Source organism: Ipomoea triloba, chromosome 8 (genome assembly GCF_003576645.1).
Source record: "Ipomoea triloba cultivar NCNSP0323 chromosome 8, ASM357664v1".
NCBI classification, from domain to species: Eukaryota; Viridiplantae; Streptophyta; class Magnoliopsida; order Solanales; family Convolvulaceae; genus Ipomoea; species Ipomoea triloba.
Genome location: NC_044923.1, coordinates 12297051 through 12317383, shown reverse-complemented (window position 1 = coordinate 12317383; position 20333 = coordinate 12297051). Strand labels below are relative to the sequence as shown.

General features: G+C 41.2%; 2 protein-coding genes and 1 long non-coding RNA gene across 3 annotated transcripts; 2 read left to right on the top strand and 1 right to left on the bottom strand.

Moving 5' to 3' along the window:
- The first annotated feature begins 1308 nt into the window (after positions 1 to 1308).
- On the top strand, positions 1309 to 2022 carry LOC116026971. The gene has a single exon (XM_031268396.1). The coding sequence runs from the start codon at positions 1309 to 1311 to the stop codon at positions 2020 to 2022; it is 714 nt and encodes a 237-aa protein (XP_031124256.1).
- Positions 2023 to 7146: 5124 nt separating this feature from the next.
- Positions 7147 to 9297, top strand: LOC116028105. Its single transcript, XR_004100059.1, has 3 exons — positions 7147 to 7239; positions 7329 to 7403; positions 9004 to 9297. It is a non-coding gene; the product is annotated as an uncharacterized LOC116028105 (long non-coding RNA).
- A 4422-nt stretch (positions 9298 to 13719) lies between these two features.
- LOC116026828 (histidine kinase 3) lies at positions 13720 to 20333 on the bottom strand. Its single transcript, XM_031268239.1, has 11 exons — positions 19059 to 20333; positions 18337 to 18606; positions 17990 to 18159; positions 17368 to 17580; positions 16911 to 17097; positions 16771 to 16822; positions 16459 to 16688; positions 16213 to 16311; positions 14857 to 16004; positions 14272 to 14632; positions 13720 to 14189 (listed from the first exon to the last, which is right to left on the bottom strand). The coding sequence occupies exons 1-10, from the start codon at positions 19536 to 19538 to the stop codon at positions 14389 to 14391; spliced, it is 3093 nt and encodes a 1030-aa protein (XP_031124099.1). The 5' UTR covers positions 19539 to 20333; the 3' UTR covers positions 13720 to 14189; positions 14272 to 14388.

Below are 20333 nucleotides of genomic sequence, written 5' to 3'. Positions count from 1 at the left end.
TAGAAGATCCTAAAAATTAGGGAAGCTAAAATTAAGCGAATGAACAGATGTTACCTTCTTTCGAATGATTTTCCAACAACACCCTGCAAACAATTCTCATCCGTAATTTCTTCAAAATCCATTGGCGAAACCATCTACTTCTTCAACCCCTCCAGGACGGTGGTGGCCTACAATCTCGCCTAAAAATGGTTCGTTGAGTACCCTAGTCTGCTCCTTTTCTATCGCAAATACTGATGCGGAGGCACATCAGCTCATCAAATGATCAAAGGCTTCTAGCCATAAGCCTTGGACTTTTTGCAATAATTAATGCCACCTCTATACATTGACAGAAGAATGAGCACGGAGCCTGATCCCGATGAAGAAATTGTCAGCATCTCTTCCTACTTGATCTTGATCATGATCATGGTCGTTGGGATAGCTCGTGTCTTGAAAAGATTCTCGTCGTATAGGAGGGTGGTGGTCATAGGAGTAGCTATTTTTTTCCGTCTGTAAAGGCCTCCACTCCCTTGTAGTATCTATAAATGAATTAATGTTGCGTTTTCTTTTACAGCTGATGTTTAAAACGTTAAAAACCTTTCAAATTACGTATAAAAAATGGTGTTTTGTCTTGAATATTTGCAATAATCATTTTCTAAATTCCTCAATTCCTAATTGATAGACATACTTAAAAATTACTTACAAACATCTCATATAAGCCATAGCTGAGCTAATAGGTGATACTTGTAATGAGGTTGGTGTTTCTTTCAGCGCCTTGTGTGATTCGTATTTGAATATATTCTTTGGCATTATCCCACCACTTGGAGGCGGTGTATGCACCTGAGCGACTTGGAATTAAGCGCTCACCCGAATGGTAGATCTGTACAAGCCAGAGTTACTTTTCCGTGAAAGGGGTGCGCCCCCAAGGGCTCAGCAGGAAAGGCCTGTTTGACTAGTGGAACAAGAAAGGTCGGCTGATTCGCTCCGGTCTCCAATTCAAGTGGGGTCGAGAAGCCCGCGTCGAACGACTTTCAATAGGTTGGCAAATCAAGACGTGTCGGGCGATAGAAATCTGAATGCACATGAAGCGCCAAGGGAAGTCGCTCCCAATGAGCCTAGAAATAGGCGAGAGCGAAGGTCTGAAGATATTCAAAGATATATCGAAGAACACTCAGTTCATGAGAGTAGTGGAGAGTCCCCGACTGGACAGGGCGAAGGCCGAATGAGGTCGTCGCGTTGGCTAGGCAGATTCAGGATCTGCAAGACCAAGTGAATGGGAGGTCGAACAATGCACAAGCTTTCCTACGGGCCTGCCCATTCTCTCAAGAAATTATGGCCTACCGGAGCCCGGTGAAGTTCAAGTTACTTGAGGATTTAACATATAACGGGATGGGTGATCCCAAGGAGCATCTTATTAGTTTCCAAGCTCGGATGCAAATACATGGAGCCGAAGAACCTCTGATGTGCAAAGCCTTCCTAACTACATTAGTCGGTGGGGCACAAAGGTGGTGCATGAAGTTGCCCGAGCATTCAATGAGCAATTTTGGACAGTTGGCCAAACTTTTCATAACCAATTATGCCGCCAATTTGCGTCCTAAGAAAAACTTCATGTATCTGTCTAGAATCAAGCAGGATCCTAACGAGCCTCTTCGGTCGTTCCTAGCTAGATGGCAAAAGGATGTTCAAGCGGTCGATGACCTAGATGATAACACAATGGTGATCCTGTTCATAGAGAACTTGAGGTTAGGAAAGCTGTATACTAACCTCCATACCAATTGGCCGACCTCGTACGCTCAGGCTATCCAAAGAGCCAACCGGCATGCTGACGCTGAGGACGCAATCAAGCAGAAAAGAATCCAAGAAGGAGGGTCATCTCAACCTAAAAGGCCTCGTGCAAAGGAACCGTGTCCGAGAAAGTTTGATAAGAGTCGGCTAGGCCGCCAAGAGACTGGTCGGAACCCTGAAAGATCGGGTGTCCCGTCGTTTCACCAACAGCCGGTCGCGGTGCAAGAAATTCAGGCTCAACCTCCGCCACAGGAGGTATGACCAACTGATACGCCCCAAGCCGCCGGCCAGAGTTTAGGGCTGTCAAATATTGTCGGTTGCATCGATCGACCACTCATTCAACTGAAGAGTGCGCCTTCTTGAGGAATGAAATGGAGGCTATCATCCAAAGAAGTGCGTTGACTCCTCCCAACCAGTGGCGTCAAGGTCTGCCATGGCAGCGCGAGAACCCGAACTAGTTTGGGGAGGGTAACCGTGACAAAGGAAAGCAACCTGCCTCGGGGGAAGAGGAAGATAAGTGGAAGCATAAAAATGTCATTCATATGATCATTGGAGGTCCCGAGGGAGGCGACTCGACCGGATCAAGGAAAGCTTGCGCTCGACAGCTATACGTCAGAGCTATTTATGGGCGAAAAGCTAGCGTAAAAAAGGTATGCCGTGAACCCATTATTTTTACAGATGATGATCTACCCTTAGGGGCTAGACCTCACCGAGATGCCTTGGTCATAGCTATGGACATAGTCGGCACCGTCATAAGACGGGTATTGGTTGATACGGGTAGCAGTGTCAATGTGTTATATTTAGATACTTTCAATAAGTTGGGACTGGCTAGAGATGTTCTTAGGCCGATCATGACTCCCTTGGCGGGGTTCACGGACGACTCAATTGAGGTCGAGGCTTCCATAAAGTTGTTGGTCGAGTTGGGTGCTACCCTAATGTTACAATCATGGAGATGGAGTTCGTGGTCGTTCAGTTGGAATGTTCTCACAATGCAATCCTGGGAAGACCGGGGTTAGAAGATCTGGGAGCCTTGATATCTTTGCAACATTTGTGTATGAAGTTCCGGGCACCCACGGGAGTCGGGGTGGTGCGGAGTGATAAGAAAGTAGCTCATGACTGTTACTTGCAATCCTGTCGCAGGATAGGAACGTCGGACCTGCGGATTCATACCATCACTAAGAAGGAGGACATGAGAGAACGTACTTTGGAATAACCCGAGCCAGCGATCGAGTTAAAGGAGGTGGAGATCGATCCGGCCCACCCTGAAAGACGTGCGAGGATCGGGAATGGCCTCCTAGAGACTGTCAAAGAGTCGGTTGTGCAAGTGTTCAGGAAATATAAGAAAATGTTTACATGGGGACCTGAAGATATGCCAGGGGTAGACCGATCCATAATCATTCATCGGTTAGCGGTAGATCCGACTTACCGACCTGTAGTCCAGAAGAAAAGACATCTCTCGACGGATCGTCGGGAGTTTGTGAAGAAGGAAATTGACGCATTGATGGCCGCTAGACACATCCGAGAAGTTAAGTATCATATGTGGTTGGCCAATGTGGTATTGGTCCCAAAGCCGCCTGCGTGGAGGATGTGTGTTGATTACACCGCCCTAAACAAAGCCTGCCCTAAGGATCTGTTTCCGTTGCCGAGGATCGATCAAATGGTTGATGACACAGTTGGATGTGCCTTATTGAGTTTCACGGATGCCTTTAGGGGTTATCATCAGAATTTCATGCATGTGCCTGATGAAGAAAAAAACCACCTTTGTGACTCCGAACGTGGTATACTGCTACCGAGTCATGCTTTTCAGCCTAAAAAATTCTAGTGCGACCTATACCAGAATGGTGTCTCAGTTATTCAAAGACTTGTTGGGCAAGTCCATGGCTGTTTATGTTGATGATATGCTAGTGAAAAGCCTCAAAGAAGAAAGTCATGCGGACGACCTTGCTGCTAGCTTCCGAGTTATAGAAGAACAAAATCTGAGATTGAATGCCAAGAAGTGTGCTTTTGCAGTACAAGTGGGAAAGTTCCTGGGTTGCATGGTAACTCAGAGAGGGATTGAGCCAAACCCTGAAAAGGTTAGGGTCGTCCTTGATATGCAGCCACCTAAGACTATGAAAGAGTTGCAGCGCCTTACAGGTCGATTGGCAGCACTGAGACGATTCCTATCTAAATCAGCTGACCGTTCCTTACCTTTCTTTGATGCTTTGAAAGCTAGAGAAGGATTTGTCTGGTCGGAGGAGTGTCAGACCGCTTCCGAGAGACTTAAGACATATCTGTTTTCCCCTCCACTATTATCCAAATAAGTGGAGGGCAAGATATTATTTCTTTATTTGGCCACCTCTCACCGAGCTGTTAGCTCGGTACTTGTCCGAGAGGAAGACAAAGTTCAGCATCCAATATACTATGTGAGCAGGGCTTTGAAGGCTGCCGAAGTTCATTACTCGCCACTTGAAAAAGTGGTCTATGCATTGATGATCACAGTCAGGAAGCTGGTCGTTTATTTTCAAGCTCACCCTATCCAAGTATTAACAGATCAACCGTTGGCTGGAGTGCTCAAAAACCTGACCTCTTCCGGTCGGTTATTCAAGTGGGCAGTAGAGTTTACCCAATATGGAATCGAATACCAGCCACGCCACGCCATCAAAGCCCAAGTACTGGTTGACTTTATAGTCGAGTGCACGGCTCAAGATTCAAAGGAAGACTCTGTGACCATTCCCGAGTCTGATGGATGGTGGGAAATACATGTTGATGGTGCATCAAGTCAAAAGCACCATGGGGGGGAGTAATGCAAACTACCCTAGAAGGATTCCGACTATACTATGCTTTGGAATACCAGTTCAAAAATTCCAACAATGAAGCTGTGTATGAGGCCGTCCTCGGCAGATTACGAGTGGCTAAAGCCTTAGGAGCCGAGAAACTTCACATTCGGACCGACTCACGTCTGGTAGTCGGACAGGTGAAAGGATCTTATTTGACTAAAGGAGAAAGAATGAGGCAGTACAAGGAAACGACTAAGGGACTCCTAAAGGAGTTTTAAGCCTATGAGATCGACCATGTTCCTAGAGCGGAAAACTCGGAAGCAAATGTTCTGTCTAAAATAAAGTTAGGTGGAATATCAGAGTACTTAGTAGGCATATGTCGGAAAGAAATGGTGGAGCGACCAAGTGTAGAAGCTCGGGACGAGGGTGCGGAGAAAGTGAATGTGATAAGCGAACAAGATCGAAACCAAGGAGAAAGTGATAATGAGTAGGAAGTTACTCCAGAGGCCCAATTGTTGGCCGACCTTATCATGTATAAAGAAAAGGTCGAGCTGCCCGATGACTCGGTGGAAGCAGCTGGAATTAAGAGAATGGCATCGTCCTATGTCTTGAAGGACAGAAGATTGTACAATAGGTCTTTCGGGGGACCCCTTTTGTTATGTTAGTTCTCGGCTGATGCTGAAAAGGTGATGGAAGAAGCGCACTCAGAAATTTGCTCGGCACATCAAGTGATGTTAATAATTACCTTGAACATACTTGCACAATCCAACTGGTTAACTCTTAGACTGGGTGATTGGAGATGAAAGATTTTCGTTCTTCCAAGAATCGGAGCAAAGTTGAACTCTAGCTGCAACTTCATCTTGTTGGCCGATCAGCTTCATGATCGGTGTCCCTACGTTCTCCAAGTCTTCGAAACTGAGAAGGGCGAAATTCCGTTGAGAGTTGCTGATTATGGGTCTTCTTTTCTTTTTCATTTCACCGAGGACGAGTTTTTTCACAAAAGTGCCAAAACTGCCCCCCATTGCTCCACCTAGGTTCTGGTTGAAGATCGAGACTAGCTCAGTTGCCCTGATACGAACTTCCCGAGCCACAGTCGACCACTATTACTTGCCAACTAAATTTAGTTTCGAGCAGATTTCCGAAGCTATTGCCAGGCAGGTCTCCGGTCACCGATCACAATGATCAAGGGTTCACCAGACTTGCTCAAGCCGTTCGGACCCTCTTGACCTGGTGGTCTTCCTACTCTAAATTGTTTCTTGGTTAGAGGGGTGAGCTTAGAATTCATCGTACCTGGTCCTTTAAAGTTCCTGAGCTACTGACCACCCCCAGCGTTACTTGAATGAATGAAGAGAGCATAACATGATAGATCCAAAAAAATTTTGAATATGTCTCGCAGAATTCTCGAGCAACCATCATGGATCCATAGCTGGTGTTCGTGGAGGTGCGTATGAAGTAGATGAATGTGTTCCCAAGCTACCAAAAGTTGTGTAGAATGAATTAAGATGGATTTCAATGTTAGGTATTGTTGAAAGTCTCGCCTACTAAGGGGGTGATGCGATTTGGGAAGAAAGGCAAATTGAGTCCTAGGTTCATAGGACCTTACGATTTACTAGAGAAGATTGGGAAGGTGGCATACCGGTTGGCCCTACCAACCGAACTAGAAAAGGTGCACGACGTGTTCCACGTATCCCAGCTAAAGAAGTATGTGCACGATGCTTCACATGTAATTCAACCCGAGGTAAGGCTAATCATTGTGTTTGACAACCCCAATTAGTAGACAGATTACTAAGGATGTTATCGTGATGCTTATTAAGGTCGTGGAGTTGGATGAGACATTGGCATATGAAGAGAAACCTGTGAGAATCTTGGATACTAAGACAAGGGAGACTCGTAGGAAGTCAGTAAAGCTTGTGAAAGTCTTGTGGTCAAACCACTTGGTCGAGGAGGCAACTTGGGAGGCGGAGGATGATATGAGGAGGCGTTACCCGACTTTATTCGAGAAAGGTATCATTGAGCTTTAGTTTAAGCATAGTTTGAATTCAAGTGTAGTTCGATTGTTAAGTGGGTAAGACATACTTCTTGAGTTGTTTAGTTCTCTCTTCAAATTATAACTAAGACTCCTACTACTCCACCTCTTCCCAAAAAAAAAAAAAAAATCCCCGTTACAAAATGACTTCTAGCTTCGGGGACGAAGCTCCCTTTTAAGGAGGGTAGGGTGTGACACCCCATAAAATTTAAACCCAAATCCCTCATCGTATAAGTATTTCAAAAATTATTTTCTAGAATAACACCCATTCTCAAAACAAATTTCAAAATAATATTTTCTTATATCTTAGCCTATGATTCTATGATATCTAAAATTTCGTTAGATTGTCAAGACACAGAGTCCAAATATTTGAAATAATTCATGACATGAGGCTAAGCCCAAAAAGGCAAAGAAGATATCACATTCTTACCAAGCCCATCACTCTTGCCCAATCATCAACCCCATTTTGGCCCAATAAGATTTAAATATATATATATATATATATATATATATATATATATATATATATATAAATCAGACACAAACCCTAGACCCTATATATATATATGCATACCCTATTCACATCCCTTCTCACCCTCCCTCTTCTATTCACTCAAACCATCCTCATTCTTCTACAACACCAGGGCAAGACCAAGCTAAGAATCACTCACATTTGTACTCTAACTCAGTTAGGTAAGTGTTTTGTCTTCTCTCCTGCTTGATCATTCTAAAACCAAACTATTCCTTGATTTTCTTCCTTGTCACTGTGTAATGGAGTCTAGTAGGAGAAGAAGAGGTAGGTGAAGGAGGGAGTGGTCAAGCTTAGGGAGTATTGAAGTGTTGGAGCTTAGTTTGAGGTAAAATCCTATGTCCATCAACCTATTCCTTGTTTTAAACATCAAAATATGAGATATATTGTGCTTTTGGAACTCCACTGTGTTTTGGACTGTTTTGAGCTCAATGTGATGTGTTTTGGTTTCAAAATCTTACACCTTAGTTATATATATATGTGTAATAATTAGTATGGGTGTAAATTTTTGTGTATTATATATATAGATATATATATGTATTATATATATATATATATATATATATGCTGGGTATGTGTGTGTGCGTAAGTATATATAATATATATTAAGTGAATGTGTAAGTGAGTAGTGTATATATGTGATATATATGTATACTGGGTATGTGTGTGTGCGTAAGTATATATATATGATTTATATTTATATATATAATATGTTAGTTTAGTATTTTCTTTTATACATATAAATGTCACTGAAATTAGGTACATAGAAATATATGGGTTTACGTTTTGGAAACTTGAATATTGTTAAGTAAATTATTTTGACATCGAATAATGATTATATTTATTCTAGTACTATGTATGGTGAGTTAGTATGATTTTCAAATGATTATACAAATGGATTTGGACAAGTTAGATTTGGTTTTGGCCATTGTGCCTTTATTACAATCTTTGTGGGTTCATAGAGGCTATATTTTGATTATATACAAATCTGTGTACATTTTGGAAATTTATTTGTTGTCTTGGAGGATACTTTACTTTGGAAATAGAAATCTATTTTGGAGAACATTCTTATGTTTATAAACTATATGGAGGTTATCTATATTTTTATTATTGGAGGTTACGAGAATCTTGGGCTGCGGTCCAGATTATTGTGAGCACTTAGGGCTGCGGTCCTATTTGCTATTGATATGAGAACCTAGGGCTGCGGTCCTATTGGTTATTGATTGGGTGGGTAACCTGGTAGTAAAAATCCTGGGTTACTAGGGCTAGTAACTACCTTTGGGGCTTGGAATCCCCGGGGTGTGCGCACTTAGGTTTCTAGTTCCTGTTTCCATTTATATTGAATAGGTGTGAAGGTTCGGTAGTGGAGGTAAGCTCCGTTCCTATCCTCCTATTGGTGATTTGAGTACCTCCATACTTATGTTTTACTTGATAATTTAACTATGAATTAAGAATTGTTGGATACCTCCACTATTATAATATATGTGTGCTATGGTTATGCTATGGGTTTGAGAAATGGATATATTGAGAATACCTCTTGATATGGATAATGTTTTGAGAAAGTAAATAGCATATTCCTCCATGACTATATGGATTTCCTTATGTTTTCAAATACTATACTTATATGAAGTGAGATTGCGAAGGAAAAATAGGTGCTATGAATATTTTCTTCTTTACTATGGTAATCCTTGTGAGTAGGGTGCTACTTACCATATTTTAAACCTCTTTTACTAAACCTCCATCCTCATTTTGAGTCAAGCTTATTGGACTTTACGTTGTAGAGTTTGATAAGTAGCGTGTGTGGTACTTAAGGTACCAAAACCTATTATCAAGTATATCTATTTTAGAAAACTATAAATGCACTTATTTTACGGATTGGAGTAGGATTTTATTTAGCATTTTCGCTAAAGTTTTAGTAATGTTTTCAGGTCTGGAGTAGTTTGCTTGTCTGCTTGGTTGAGGGCGCGATATCGACCTTTTGCTAGTTTAGCTCCTTAGTTCTTATTATGTCAAGACTTGTATTTTTTTTGGGTTGAGTACTTATTAGTAAACTCTTGGATGCTGGTGCCTATGTTAGATATTTGTATATTGGGTATTAGACTTATGTTTTGGATTGGATGGGATGTTCTACTATCTTGGATGTTTAGTTTAGCCTCAGCATTTGGGATCGTGTTGACTCAAATGTGGCGGTTACACCCCAATTAAGTTCTTTTGTCACTCAATTTCTGCGTTGAACTTTCTAAAATTTGTCCCTTTTTACTTAATTCTTCCTGTTTAGAATTGGGGGTGTTACACCGGCCTTCTCCGGTCTTCCCTACTACGCTGTCATGCCTCGTCATGGTTGTTTTGTTCTACATATCTTTCCAACTTTCAGAGCTAGATCACCATTGAGTTCCTGTGTTCACTGAGTTTCCCAGCCAAAACATTATCCTCGGGCTCACCGGTGAGAATAGTCACGAATACAACTGTTAGCCTACTGAGATCTTCCTATTTTTGACCGAATACATAATGAGTAGAATTGATACAGGCTACCACCGGGCTATCGCAGCTTCGTAGAATCTAAAGAATGGATGCTCAATTGCAGTCATCGCGTGCAATTCTCCGACAACGGTTAAATATCCCCTACCAGGCTATCCGCCTGACTTCGCCGATCAGTGCTACCAAATTCATTATTCATATTTTTCCAAGCATCCAACAACCATCATGATGGCTTAGCAGCGGAAACTTCCCGAGTTGACCATAACAACCACAACTATCTCTCTATGCTAGCATATACATTCGAAGCTCCACGACTGCCACCAAAACCAAAGAATGGAGAATGTGGTGTGTGTATGATCTGCAAAGTTATTATGAAGGTGAGCCCAAACGTCGGTTACCGACCTCGGTCATCAGCATGATGAGTAATTCCTAGATAGTTTATTGGTTTAAATTCTGAGAACATCATCACACTCTTTGCCGAGCTCAGTTCCTGTCGAATTAGTCGTAATAAATACAAATTCTCGCAACATGGACACCGACCATAAAACATCAACCCAACTGGTTTCAACATCCTATTTAAATCGTTGCCCAAGCATCGTGGGGCAGTCGGTAGTTGAGCCATTCATCAATCATCATATGATCGGGTGACAAGTCAAGCCATCCAATTCAATTGTTGCTTTCCGAGCTTTTGTAAACAGCGACCAGCCCGGGATAAAGATCGGAGCAGGTGGATCATAAAGGTTGCAAATCCATCTTGTTGACTGGCCAATTCTCCGAATGGCCATTACAGGTAAACCAGCTGCTGATTTGCTCTCAAGTTTGAAACGCCTGTTGTTATCGATCAAGGATTCCACAGTGACGTTCAAAAATGGGCAACCAGTCGGGTGGTCTAGCTCGGTTATACAGGCTTATGATTTGCGATCGATCCGCTGCAAACTGAATATTTAGATCTTGCCGGGTAGATACTGGGGTCGGGGAGGTCAGAATTTTCGGAACGACGCAACCAGGTTCCAAAATGTCATTACCTTGAATGATGGTTTACCAACCGCTCAGTGATGCCCGGGGGGTGATGGCCTGAGTAACCCGATCCCATTATTTTTAACCTGGGCGACCAAGAAGAGACATTTCACTATTTTTCCTTAGCGGCACCATCGAGCTCTGGGCATATTGTTTGCAATTCTCAAATTTTCAAAATTATTGCTTTCATTGTAATTTTAATTTAGGAGTTGTACTATTCTTAGCTTAGTACTAGGAATTGTTGTAATGAATATGTAACTAAGTCAGGTTAGGTCGGTCCTTCCACCACCGGCATTGTAAGTCCGGGATTAAATCTCGAAAGCAACGTGCTCGTTATGGTCATCGGACCGATCTTTGGGTGTATAGTGTCCACTACGGGAGCAATATGCCCGTTATGGTCCTTAGACCCATCTTTGGGTGTATAGTGCCTACTACGGGTGCAAGGTGCACATTATGGTACTTGAATCAGTCTTTGGGTGTATAGTGCCCATTACGGGAGCAAGGTGCCTGTTTTGGTCCTTGGACCGATCTTTGGGTGTATGGTGCCCATCTACGGGAGCAAGGTGCCCGTTATGGTCCTCGGACCCATCTTTGGGTGTATAAGTGCCCACTGCGGGAACAAGGTGCCCGTTTATTTGCCCGGTTATAGGGCGTCGGGAGTAAGGTGCCCATTTACGATCATTGAGATCGATTACGACGGAAAAGTCAAACCGATCTCAATGATCATGTATGAACGATCGGTTAGTTTGTCATTACCACCACCGGCGCCTTAGGTCCGACTAGGTCGGCATTGCCACCATCGGCACGATGAGCCTAAGACCGTATCTCGGCATAAGCTCTACGTAGTAGGTATTTAAGTCCGGTTAGGTCGGCATTACCATCACCGGCGCTTTAAGCCCGATTAGGTCGGCATTGCCACCATCGGCACGATGAGCCCGAGACCATATCTTTGCATAAGCCCTACATAGTAGGCATTTAAGTCCAGTTAAGTCGGCATTACCACCACCAGCGCCTTAAGCCCGATTAGGTCGGCATTGCCACCATCGGCACGATGAGTCCGAGACCATATCTCGGCATAAGCCCTACGTAGTATGCATTTAAGTACGATTAGGTCGGCATTACCACCACCGGCGCCTTAAGCCTGATTAGTTTGGCATTGCCACCTTCGACACGATGAGCCCGGGACCATATCTTGGCATAAGCCCTGCATAGTAGGCAATTAAGCCCGGTTAGGTCAGCATTATCACCATAAGTGCCTTAAGCCTGATTAGGTCGGCATTGCCACTTCAGCACGATGAGCCCGAGACCATATCTCGACATAAGCCCTATGTAGTAGACAATTAAGTCCGATTAGATCGGGATTTCCACCACCACCACTGTAAGCCCGATTAGGTCGGTATCGCCACCATCGGCATGGTGAGCCCGGGACCAGTTCTCGGCATTAAGCCCTATGAAGAAGTCAATTGAGCCCACCAGGTCGGACTTCCTACCCCGGGTAAATCCAATCTCTTGATTGGTAAAAATTGATCACTTTGTCACGTTAAAAGTTTGATCGCTCGATCAGTAGCATTCAAACCCTCTATCGTGTTAGAGGTCTGATCCCTTGATCGATAAGTTTAAACCTCGTGAATCCCCAAAGTCCTGCAAGTTAGGCAAATCGACCATCGATACTAAACATGGTTCGATACATCGGCACCGTGAACTCAACCGAGTCACTTCCCGACTACAGTCAAAATTGAAAACAAACTCGGGAGGCCACCGTATCTACTCCCTTATGCTGACTATTCTCCCAACATAGGGAGTGGGGGCCTACACTAATAGGATCGTAGGGAAACTATCTCGACCTACGTTGCTCACTAGAGCAATTCCCGACCATAATGCACTTCCCGAGCATAATGACCTTCCCGGTTTCGCTAGACTTCCAAGTCTCCTAGCATCCCTCCACTTAGGACCCTCGGTTCGTAAACGGAGCACGAAAATGAGAAAATGCCCCATTCAAATGATTTCGGTTTTCAAAAACCCGTTAACGTGGTAATCAAAACTAACCAAACACGATCGGCCAAGAACGATCTTGGAGCCAAGAAATTTGGGTCAAGGTTTGATCAGGCTCAAACTAACTACGACTGATTAGCCCGAGTAAAGGGAAATGGGAGAAACATTCTCACTTATGATCGGTAAGATCAATAAAGGTCCTTAGACCGTGAATAAATTCAATCCCTTGATTGGTAAGACTTTATCGCTAGATCTCATTAAAAATCCAATCTTCTGATTGGTGAAACCCAATCTCTTGATTGGTGAGATTCGAACCTTAGATCGTAGGTAAGTCCAATCCCTCAATTAGTAAAATTGAATCTTTAAATCGTGAGTTTTTAACGAGGCAACCGGCGTAAGTCACAGACTATACGATCAGTTTTTCCAGCTCGAACTCTTCCTCATTGGCGCTTAAGGTTGTGATCTTTTTTCCTTGGCTAAGATTTTTTTCCCATTGAATTTTTTCTTAGTCTAAAGTTTTTAACGAGGCAACCAGCGTAAGTCACAGACTATGTAGTTAGTGTTTCCAGCCCGAACCCTTCCTCGTTGGCTCGACGTCAAGCACGGACTGGGGAGCTACTTGATAGAGAATATATCCCGGTTTTACCTCCCTATACGTTCACGCTTTCGTTTTGTGGTCGGGTCGAAGTCAAACGGTTCGGGTCAAGGTTAAAGTCAATGGGGCAGCTTTTAGGCCTATATAAAGGGTCTTCGTCCTTCCGTTAAGGGGATTTGGCTCCTCCACTCTCTCTCTCTCTCTAAATTCTCTCAAGAATTAATAAAGTATCTTGAAGCCAATTTCTCCCATTTTTACTCTCTACTTTCTCATGCATTATTATCTACAAATTGTATATACTGTGTAGTTAGAGCAATTTGTTCTATCAGGCCTCTTCTTTAGGCCTTGATTGATTTATGGTCACTTTTGGGCCATTATATGTAAGACATTTATTTTTTTCTTATTAATAAAGCTCTTATTTTGTTTAAAAAAATCTATAAATTTTATATACTAATACTAAACATGAAAAATTAAATTCAAAATAACTTCAATCAAACCTCGTTAACTGAACCAAACACATAATATGGAACAAAGGGAGTATATATTTAAGTGCACACTAGAATATGGAAAACAGAAGCTTGCACTATACTTGGATATGAAATGGTAAATCAATCTAGTCCTTTTAGCTGTACAATACTGTGAAACTGATCTATTTGATTTCTGTACTTAGGCATCAACCAACCCTGACCCTGTCTGTGCTAAACCAACATTTATGTTGACTACACTACTACTACACCCTAAAATGATTTATTCAAATCCAACATATACAATGCCCATTGCTCTGTGTTTTAACTTCAATGATACAAAGATGAGACTTCTTCCCAACACGGGTGGGGGGGGGGTGAAGGATCAAAAACTTGTGCAAAGGGGAAGAAGAAGATGAACCCTACAACTTTGTCTTTTACGATACAACAAGGGCCATCGGGCCATCAGATTCTTCTCTCGTGGTTGAGCTTTGAATGGCATCCACGCAAACAACTCTCGACTTGTATATACATTCCGTGTTGATTAAAGACATGCATTTTCTGGAATCTGGAGAGACATGTATCAGTCCAAGTAATCATCAAAACTAAAAATCAGAATGTCAAGCAAATTTAAGCAAAAATATACTCACTGTCGGGGAAACTTGTGTCATTGTTTTAACTGCTCTGTAGTGTCTCGAAGAACAGGTATCTGTCTGAGCTCAAAGCCACTACTACAAGCATGAAACCAGAAGCGTTTTCCACAGTTTCTAATTTGATTTGACATGAAAAAACCTTGAAACTTCGCGGTAAAGTTGTTCTGGTTCAAATGGTTTCGAGACGTATCCATCCATTCCACACTTCAGGCATTGTTCATTTGTAGCATGAATTACATCAGCAGTCATCGCCAGAATGGGCACATGCCAGTTTGAGGCATTTACCAGAAGTTCACCATGTTCGTTTTGACTATTAGCTTGACGTTCAAGTTCACGGATTCTCTTTGTAGCTTCAAACCTGTATGATCAAATAATGATTGTCAACTTAACACTTCTTTTATGAAAATGTATAACAGATTATGGATATATAAAAAATTAAAAAATTAACCGTATGAGCATAAAATTTAAGTTAAAATAAAGAAATACAGCAATGTCAATACGTAAATGGAAGCAGGCAGCAAATAATAGTGCAGGAACAATATATACATACATTAAGCATAAGAGTGATCAGGTGAGACTTACCCGTCCATTTTTGGCATCTGAATATCCATAAAACAGGCATCAAAGCGATGAGGAGGCCGCAGATGTGAGATTGCCTGTTCCCCACTATCTATGCAGACCACATCAGCACCATACTTACGCAGGGCAGCATTAGCTACTCTTAGGTTCACAGGGTTGTCATCCACAACAAGTATCTTTCTTTTGTGAAGGAGCTCAGAAAGAGGAACACCAGAAAGCCCTCCATTCCGGTAATTTCCTCGGTTGTTAACCCCCAAAGCACGCTGAAGAGAAGCAGCAAGCATACTAGCCCGTAATGGCTTCATAATGACAAATGGAGTAGAAACACCAAAAATTGAGGTGTTCGCTCGTGTAGCACTTGCACAATTAGCTAAAACAAATAGTTTAGGAGAACAACTGATATCGTAGCTTCTTAATTTCTCTACAAACTCTGTGGCCATCCCTGAATCCATATCCCACACTTCTTGTTCCACGAGTACAATATTTATATTTGTTTTCTCAGTGCTTAAACAAGTGTACCCATGATTCAAATCTGGAACCACCTTAACGTAAATACCAAGGCGTTGAATGTGATACTTTGAGACCTGGGCTCGTACAGGTCTGGGATCCACAACTAAGGCTCTCATCCCTTTGAATTCAGAAAAAACGGAGTTGGACTCATCATTAATGTGCTGACCCTTCAGCTCATTCGAACTAAAAGAACCATTAGCAAAAACAGCTGTAAAAGTAAATGTGGACCCAGTCTTTGGCAAGCTTACGAAACCAATTTCACCTTTCATGAGGTGCACCAAACATTTGCTTATACTCAATCCAATACCAGTACCCCCATGAATCCGTGCAATAGAGGGGCCAACTTGCATAAAGGGGGTGAATACACGAGATTGAGCTTCAAACGGAATCCCAACGCCTGTGTCTTCAACCGAGACAATTAAATTGATCTGGTCCGATGTCAACTTGAAAGAAGAGAATCCTTCTTGAAAAGCTTTGAATTTTTTCCAGCTCTGTCGTCTATCAGCTACCAGGAATCCACTCAAAGTGCTACTTGATTCATGCTCAATCGAGAACCCACTCAAAGCGTAACTTGATTCATGCTCAACAACCACCTCCTCGGCAAGGTGGACAGTAACAAATATATGCCCCTTCTCAGTAAACTGCCAATAAACAAATCATAAGTGATCTTTGATGCAATGTACCCAGTTGAGGCACAAAATTTCCTATCCTTCAGGACATAGATTAACAAGCATGAATCTCTTTCTTTATCCATAAGAAATACAGGTATTGGCTTTCTTTTCTCATATCACTAAAATTTCAGATGTAAAATATTCCTTTTCTTTTCGAATTTTAAGTTAAATGACTTACTTTGATTGAGTTTCCCATCAAGTTTGTGATGATCTGCCGAAATCTCCCTGGATCACCAATTAGCAACTTTGGTATCTTATCCGAGATATAAACTGCCAACTGCTCTCTCATATAGTTTTTTTGCAAAAAGAATAAATAAATAAATGAACACAAATGAATAAATAACTAATAAAAATAGAAATATAAGCAGATTTGATAGGAGAAGAGATGAAGGCTTGCATGAACAAATGATCAAATATAAAATACCTCTACTCCTTTCTCCTGTGACTTCCCAGAAAAAAGTGACAGGACATCGTCCAAAATTGCCCTCGGATCAAAAGACACTGCCTCAAGCTCGAGTTTTCCAGATTCAATTTTGGCTTGGTCCAAAACCTCATTTATGAGTGAAACTAGAGCTTTACCACTAGCCTGTGCAGTTCTAACATAATCTTGTTGGGTTACATCTAGCTCAGTGTCCATAAGCATATGAAGCATCCCTGAACATAGTGGCACATAATTTTATTGTCACTTCTATCATGTTCAGCAATTTTGTTCATTAGTAGAAATTCTAAGACTCACCTAAAACACCATTCATTGGGGTCCTGATTTCATGGGAAACAGTAGCAAGAAACTACAATATAATGAAATAAATATATTAGCACATTATCAAAAAGACCGGATATACATGCTAGAACAGGACTTGGAAACAACACACATACTTCTGATTTTGCAACATCAGCTGCCTCAGCACGCTTTTTGAGCTCCATCATTTCATGATAGTCGTCCTCAACCTTTGCTATTCGGTTTATTGTTGCATGAAATATATGCCCTAAGAGCAACACGATTGTAATGATGCCAAAGGAGGTAATAATAGCAAGCCATGGCCATGGTGGCTTCTGTTTGAATCTGCATCCAGAATAAGAATTAGTCACCTGGTATGGCATTCCTGAGTAGACCAGAGACATTATCTAGCAAGCTATAGAAAGGCATAATTATAGTTTTATTTGTACAAAGTGGATATCCAAAAGTAGTATAGCCTGACTCAATTCAGTCTGCTAAAATGGTTAGTTAAATCCATGACAATGAAGGGGAACAACAATATTAGTAAAGTAGTGAATTTAAGGCCAAAAGGTAAAGATGAGCACAAATTATTCTAGAGTACTCAAGAGTTATCACCTGCAATGCATTTCATGCTTTCTGAATGGATCCCCAAAGTTTAGGGAACTAACATGCTCCAGGTCATCAATTGATACATTTGTACCATACATACTTATAGGATCGGAGAGATTAGTTGTATCATAAACATTAACAAGGATGGTTTGTTTACTTGCAAGCTGTTGAAGGAGCTTCTCTACAAGTGATTCAATATCAAAGACTCCTCCAAGGTACCTGTTTATATTGAAAACACCAAACCAGTTTTTTCAGCAAACCTACTGGTTTCATCCCATCTGAAGATCAAATTTTAAATATGAAGTCACAGCTTAAATTTGATCCACTTGTAAAGGAAAGGAATCAACTATTACCATTGGGGCAATTTGACCATGTATAGAATCATTTGTTTCAGATAAGCTCAACTTGATAACTCAAAACCAGAGTTGTTGGCTTCCCCAGAATTCAATTATTATTTTACCATTTTTTTTTTGGTCAAACATCCCATGAGATTGTCTTTGAATATTGAATTTCAAAATACTCATCAAGAATAATTTTCCTTCTCTATATGGCCTGCAATTAAATTGGATTCTTGGTGTTCCATACTTTCTAAGCATGCAATACAATCATGTGAAGTAACATGGCATACCCATAAGTTGCTTCAATTCTCTCATTAGGAGTTGCATTTGAGGGAAGATCCTTTTTATAGACAGCAAATGTCAGTATTACTCCAAGTCGGTTTGTTTTGAGTAGCTTGAAGGGTGCAGTGAGAACACCCTTTCCTGAGGCTCTTGCACGCAGTACATTTTCACGATCCTCCTGGTGGAGCAATCACTTATGAAATTGAATGCATACATTATAGTATAATCACGAGTAAAGAAAGCTGCTGATAATATCATAAAACTGTATATTTAAGCATAATGGATAAAATCATCACAAATGTGATCATGACAAGTTCAGATACTTATATCTCGGAAGGAATCCAAAAAGCCTTACCTTTCCAGAGAGCATATCAACGGAAATTACATGAGCAATTGTATCTTGAGCGAAGATAACAGGTGCATATTCCTCCTGAATTGGTGATGGCTCCAGGTTATCTACATTATACTCATTTTCATGAAATTGGGGGTCCATTCTTTTAATTGTCCAATCCTGCTCCCTTTCAAATTGTTCTCGTTCAGGGTGGAGAACTCTTACAGCATATGCAACACCACTTGTCAGAGGCCTCTCAAAAGCAGTCCTTTCTGTATATCTCGCAAAAGTCCTCTGCAAAGCTTAATAAATTAGAATATTTGATGAAGGTCAAGGTACTTGGAAGAGAATACAAAGTTGGTTCTAAAGCACTAAATGTCACTGAAAAAAACCTAGTTACTAGATGAAACTAACAAAATTCTGAAGTGCTCTATTTTTTTTTTTTTTGGACCAAAATAAAGATGATAGTGCAGCAATATCACCACAGTTAATGTGAAATGCATTTTTCCCTCTACTCTGCATCAAATATAATTTGATGATAAAATTTTCATCACTATGAACTAAAGTCCAAGTGCCCAAACCCATCTTTTTTCAGGAAAAAATGAGTTTCTCATTGTTTAAGCAATTAGCATTTTCCTATGAAGCATAAGCAATTGAACAATGCAAAGTAAGAATCATTTGTTCCTATAATATCTGAATTTCAATGAGTTTGAAAATTCAGAAACACAATGGATGAGGTATATAACCTGATCAATAACAGAAGGATTTTTGCCATGGTGGAACGTCGAGATCAAAATGGACATGGCTTGGACATGGTTCATGCTGACATTAAACTGATCCTGTAGCATCCTAGCTCTCTCATCACACATGCTTGCAAGTGTCTCTTTCCTCTTCTCCATAGCTTGAGTACTCAAACACCAGAAAGCACAAAAAGCTAGAACTGCCCCAAAACCTAGCCATATCACCAAAAGACCCCACCAGTTTTTCCTTACTTTCTTGGACCCAATATACTGAGAGTAACTATGCTGGATCTTGGAGATGTTCTCAGAGATCTTCCCCCACAACTTGGTCAGTATCTCCTCTCCATCATCAAGCAAAGTCTTGGTGGTCATGACTCCACCATTACTCAACCAATTCATAGAAATCAGTGTTACAACCAAGCTGCATAGTGTCAACAGTAGGTTCCCCAACTTCAAACCAAATCCAATCACATGGAGCAAACTCATCCAAGAACCTAGGAAATTAAAAGCTCTTTTCCTGAAAATCCTTAACAATTTCCAAACACCAGAGGGTCAAATCTATACAGCGTGTCCTGTTAAACTTACCACCATAAACTTTCAAACTCAGGAACAAGAGAATAAGCAAGGAAATGACCCACCAACCTCAAAAAAAGAAAACAAAAACAAAAAAAACAAAAAAAAAAATCACCCAGCAACTGTAAAATATGAAAGAAGCTTCCCAACCATCAAAAGCCCCTTCAGAACTTGACTCCTGAAAATCCCCAGAATTGTGGAAGAAGATAACAAGTCACCAATCACCAAAGAAGGAATCAAAGCACCTCCCAGATTCCACTTCCCTATTGCAAGAAAAAAAAAATTTGTTTGGTTTTTATCTTCTTGGCCCCAATCAAATCTCAGATGAGGAACTGGTCCAAAACCACCAAATACAAAAGCAAAAAGTAAGTAAAAAATCAAGATTCTACTAATTTACAGGAAGGGGTGTGCTTAATTCATCAAATCACACATAAACAAGCCTATCAGCAAGTGGGTTCTATAGTGTTTGACTCGCATGTAATCCAAGCTGTTGAGTTGAGGAATAAAAGGAATGAAAATTAACAGAGGAAAGATGTGACAAGAAAATGTACTGAAAGCAATGAGAAAAGAATAGAAGCAGTAGCTAAGGAAAAGATTGATATATGGACACTATACAAACAAGAATCTGTGAAAGCAAAGAGGAGAGGAATATGGTGGTAGAAATGTCTGCTAGCACAGGGCATTATCTCTCTATCCAAATCCAGTCTC

Bases quoted from the DNA above. Each gene is read 5' to 3' on its own strand.
- LOC116026971 (XM_031268396.1), top strand. From the start codon at position 1,309: ATGGCCTACCGGAGCCCGGTGAAGTTCAAGTTACTTGAGGATTTAACA.
- LOC116026828 (XM_031268239.1), bottom strand. From the start codon at position 19,538: ATGAGTTTGCTCCATGTGATTGGATTTGGTTTGAAGTTGGGGAACCTA. The intron at 17,098-17,367 runs GTGATAACTCTT...TTCTGGATGCAG, and splicing joins AAGCATGAAATGCATTGCAG to ATTCAAACAGAAGCCACCAT. The intron at 16,005-16,212 runs GTAAGTCATTTA...GTTTATTGGCAG, and splicing joins TGATGGGAAACTCAATCAAA to TTTACTGAGAAGGGGCATAT.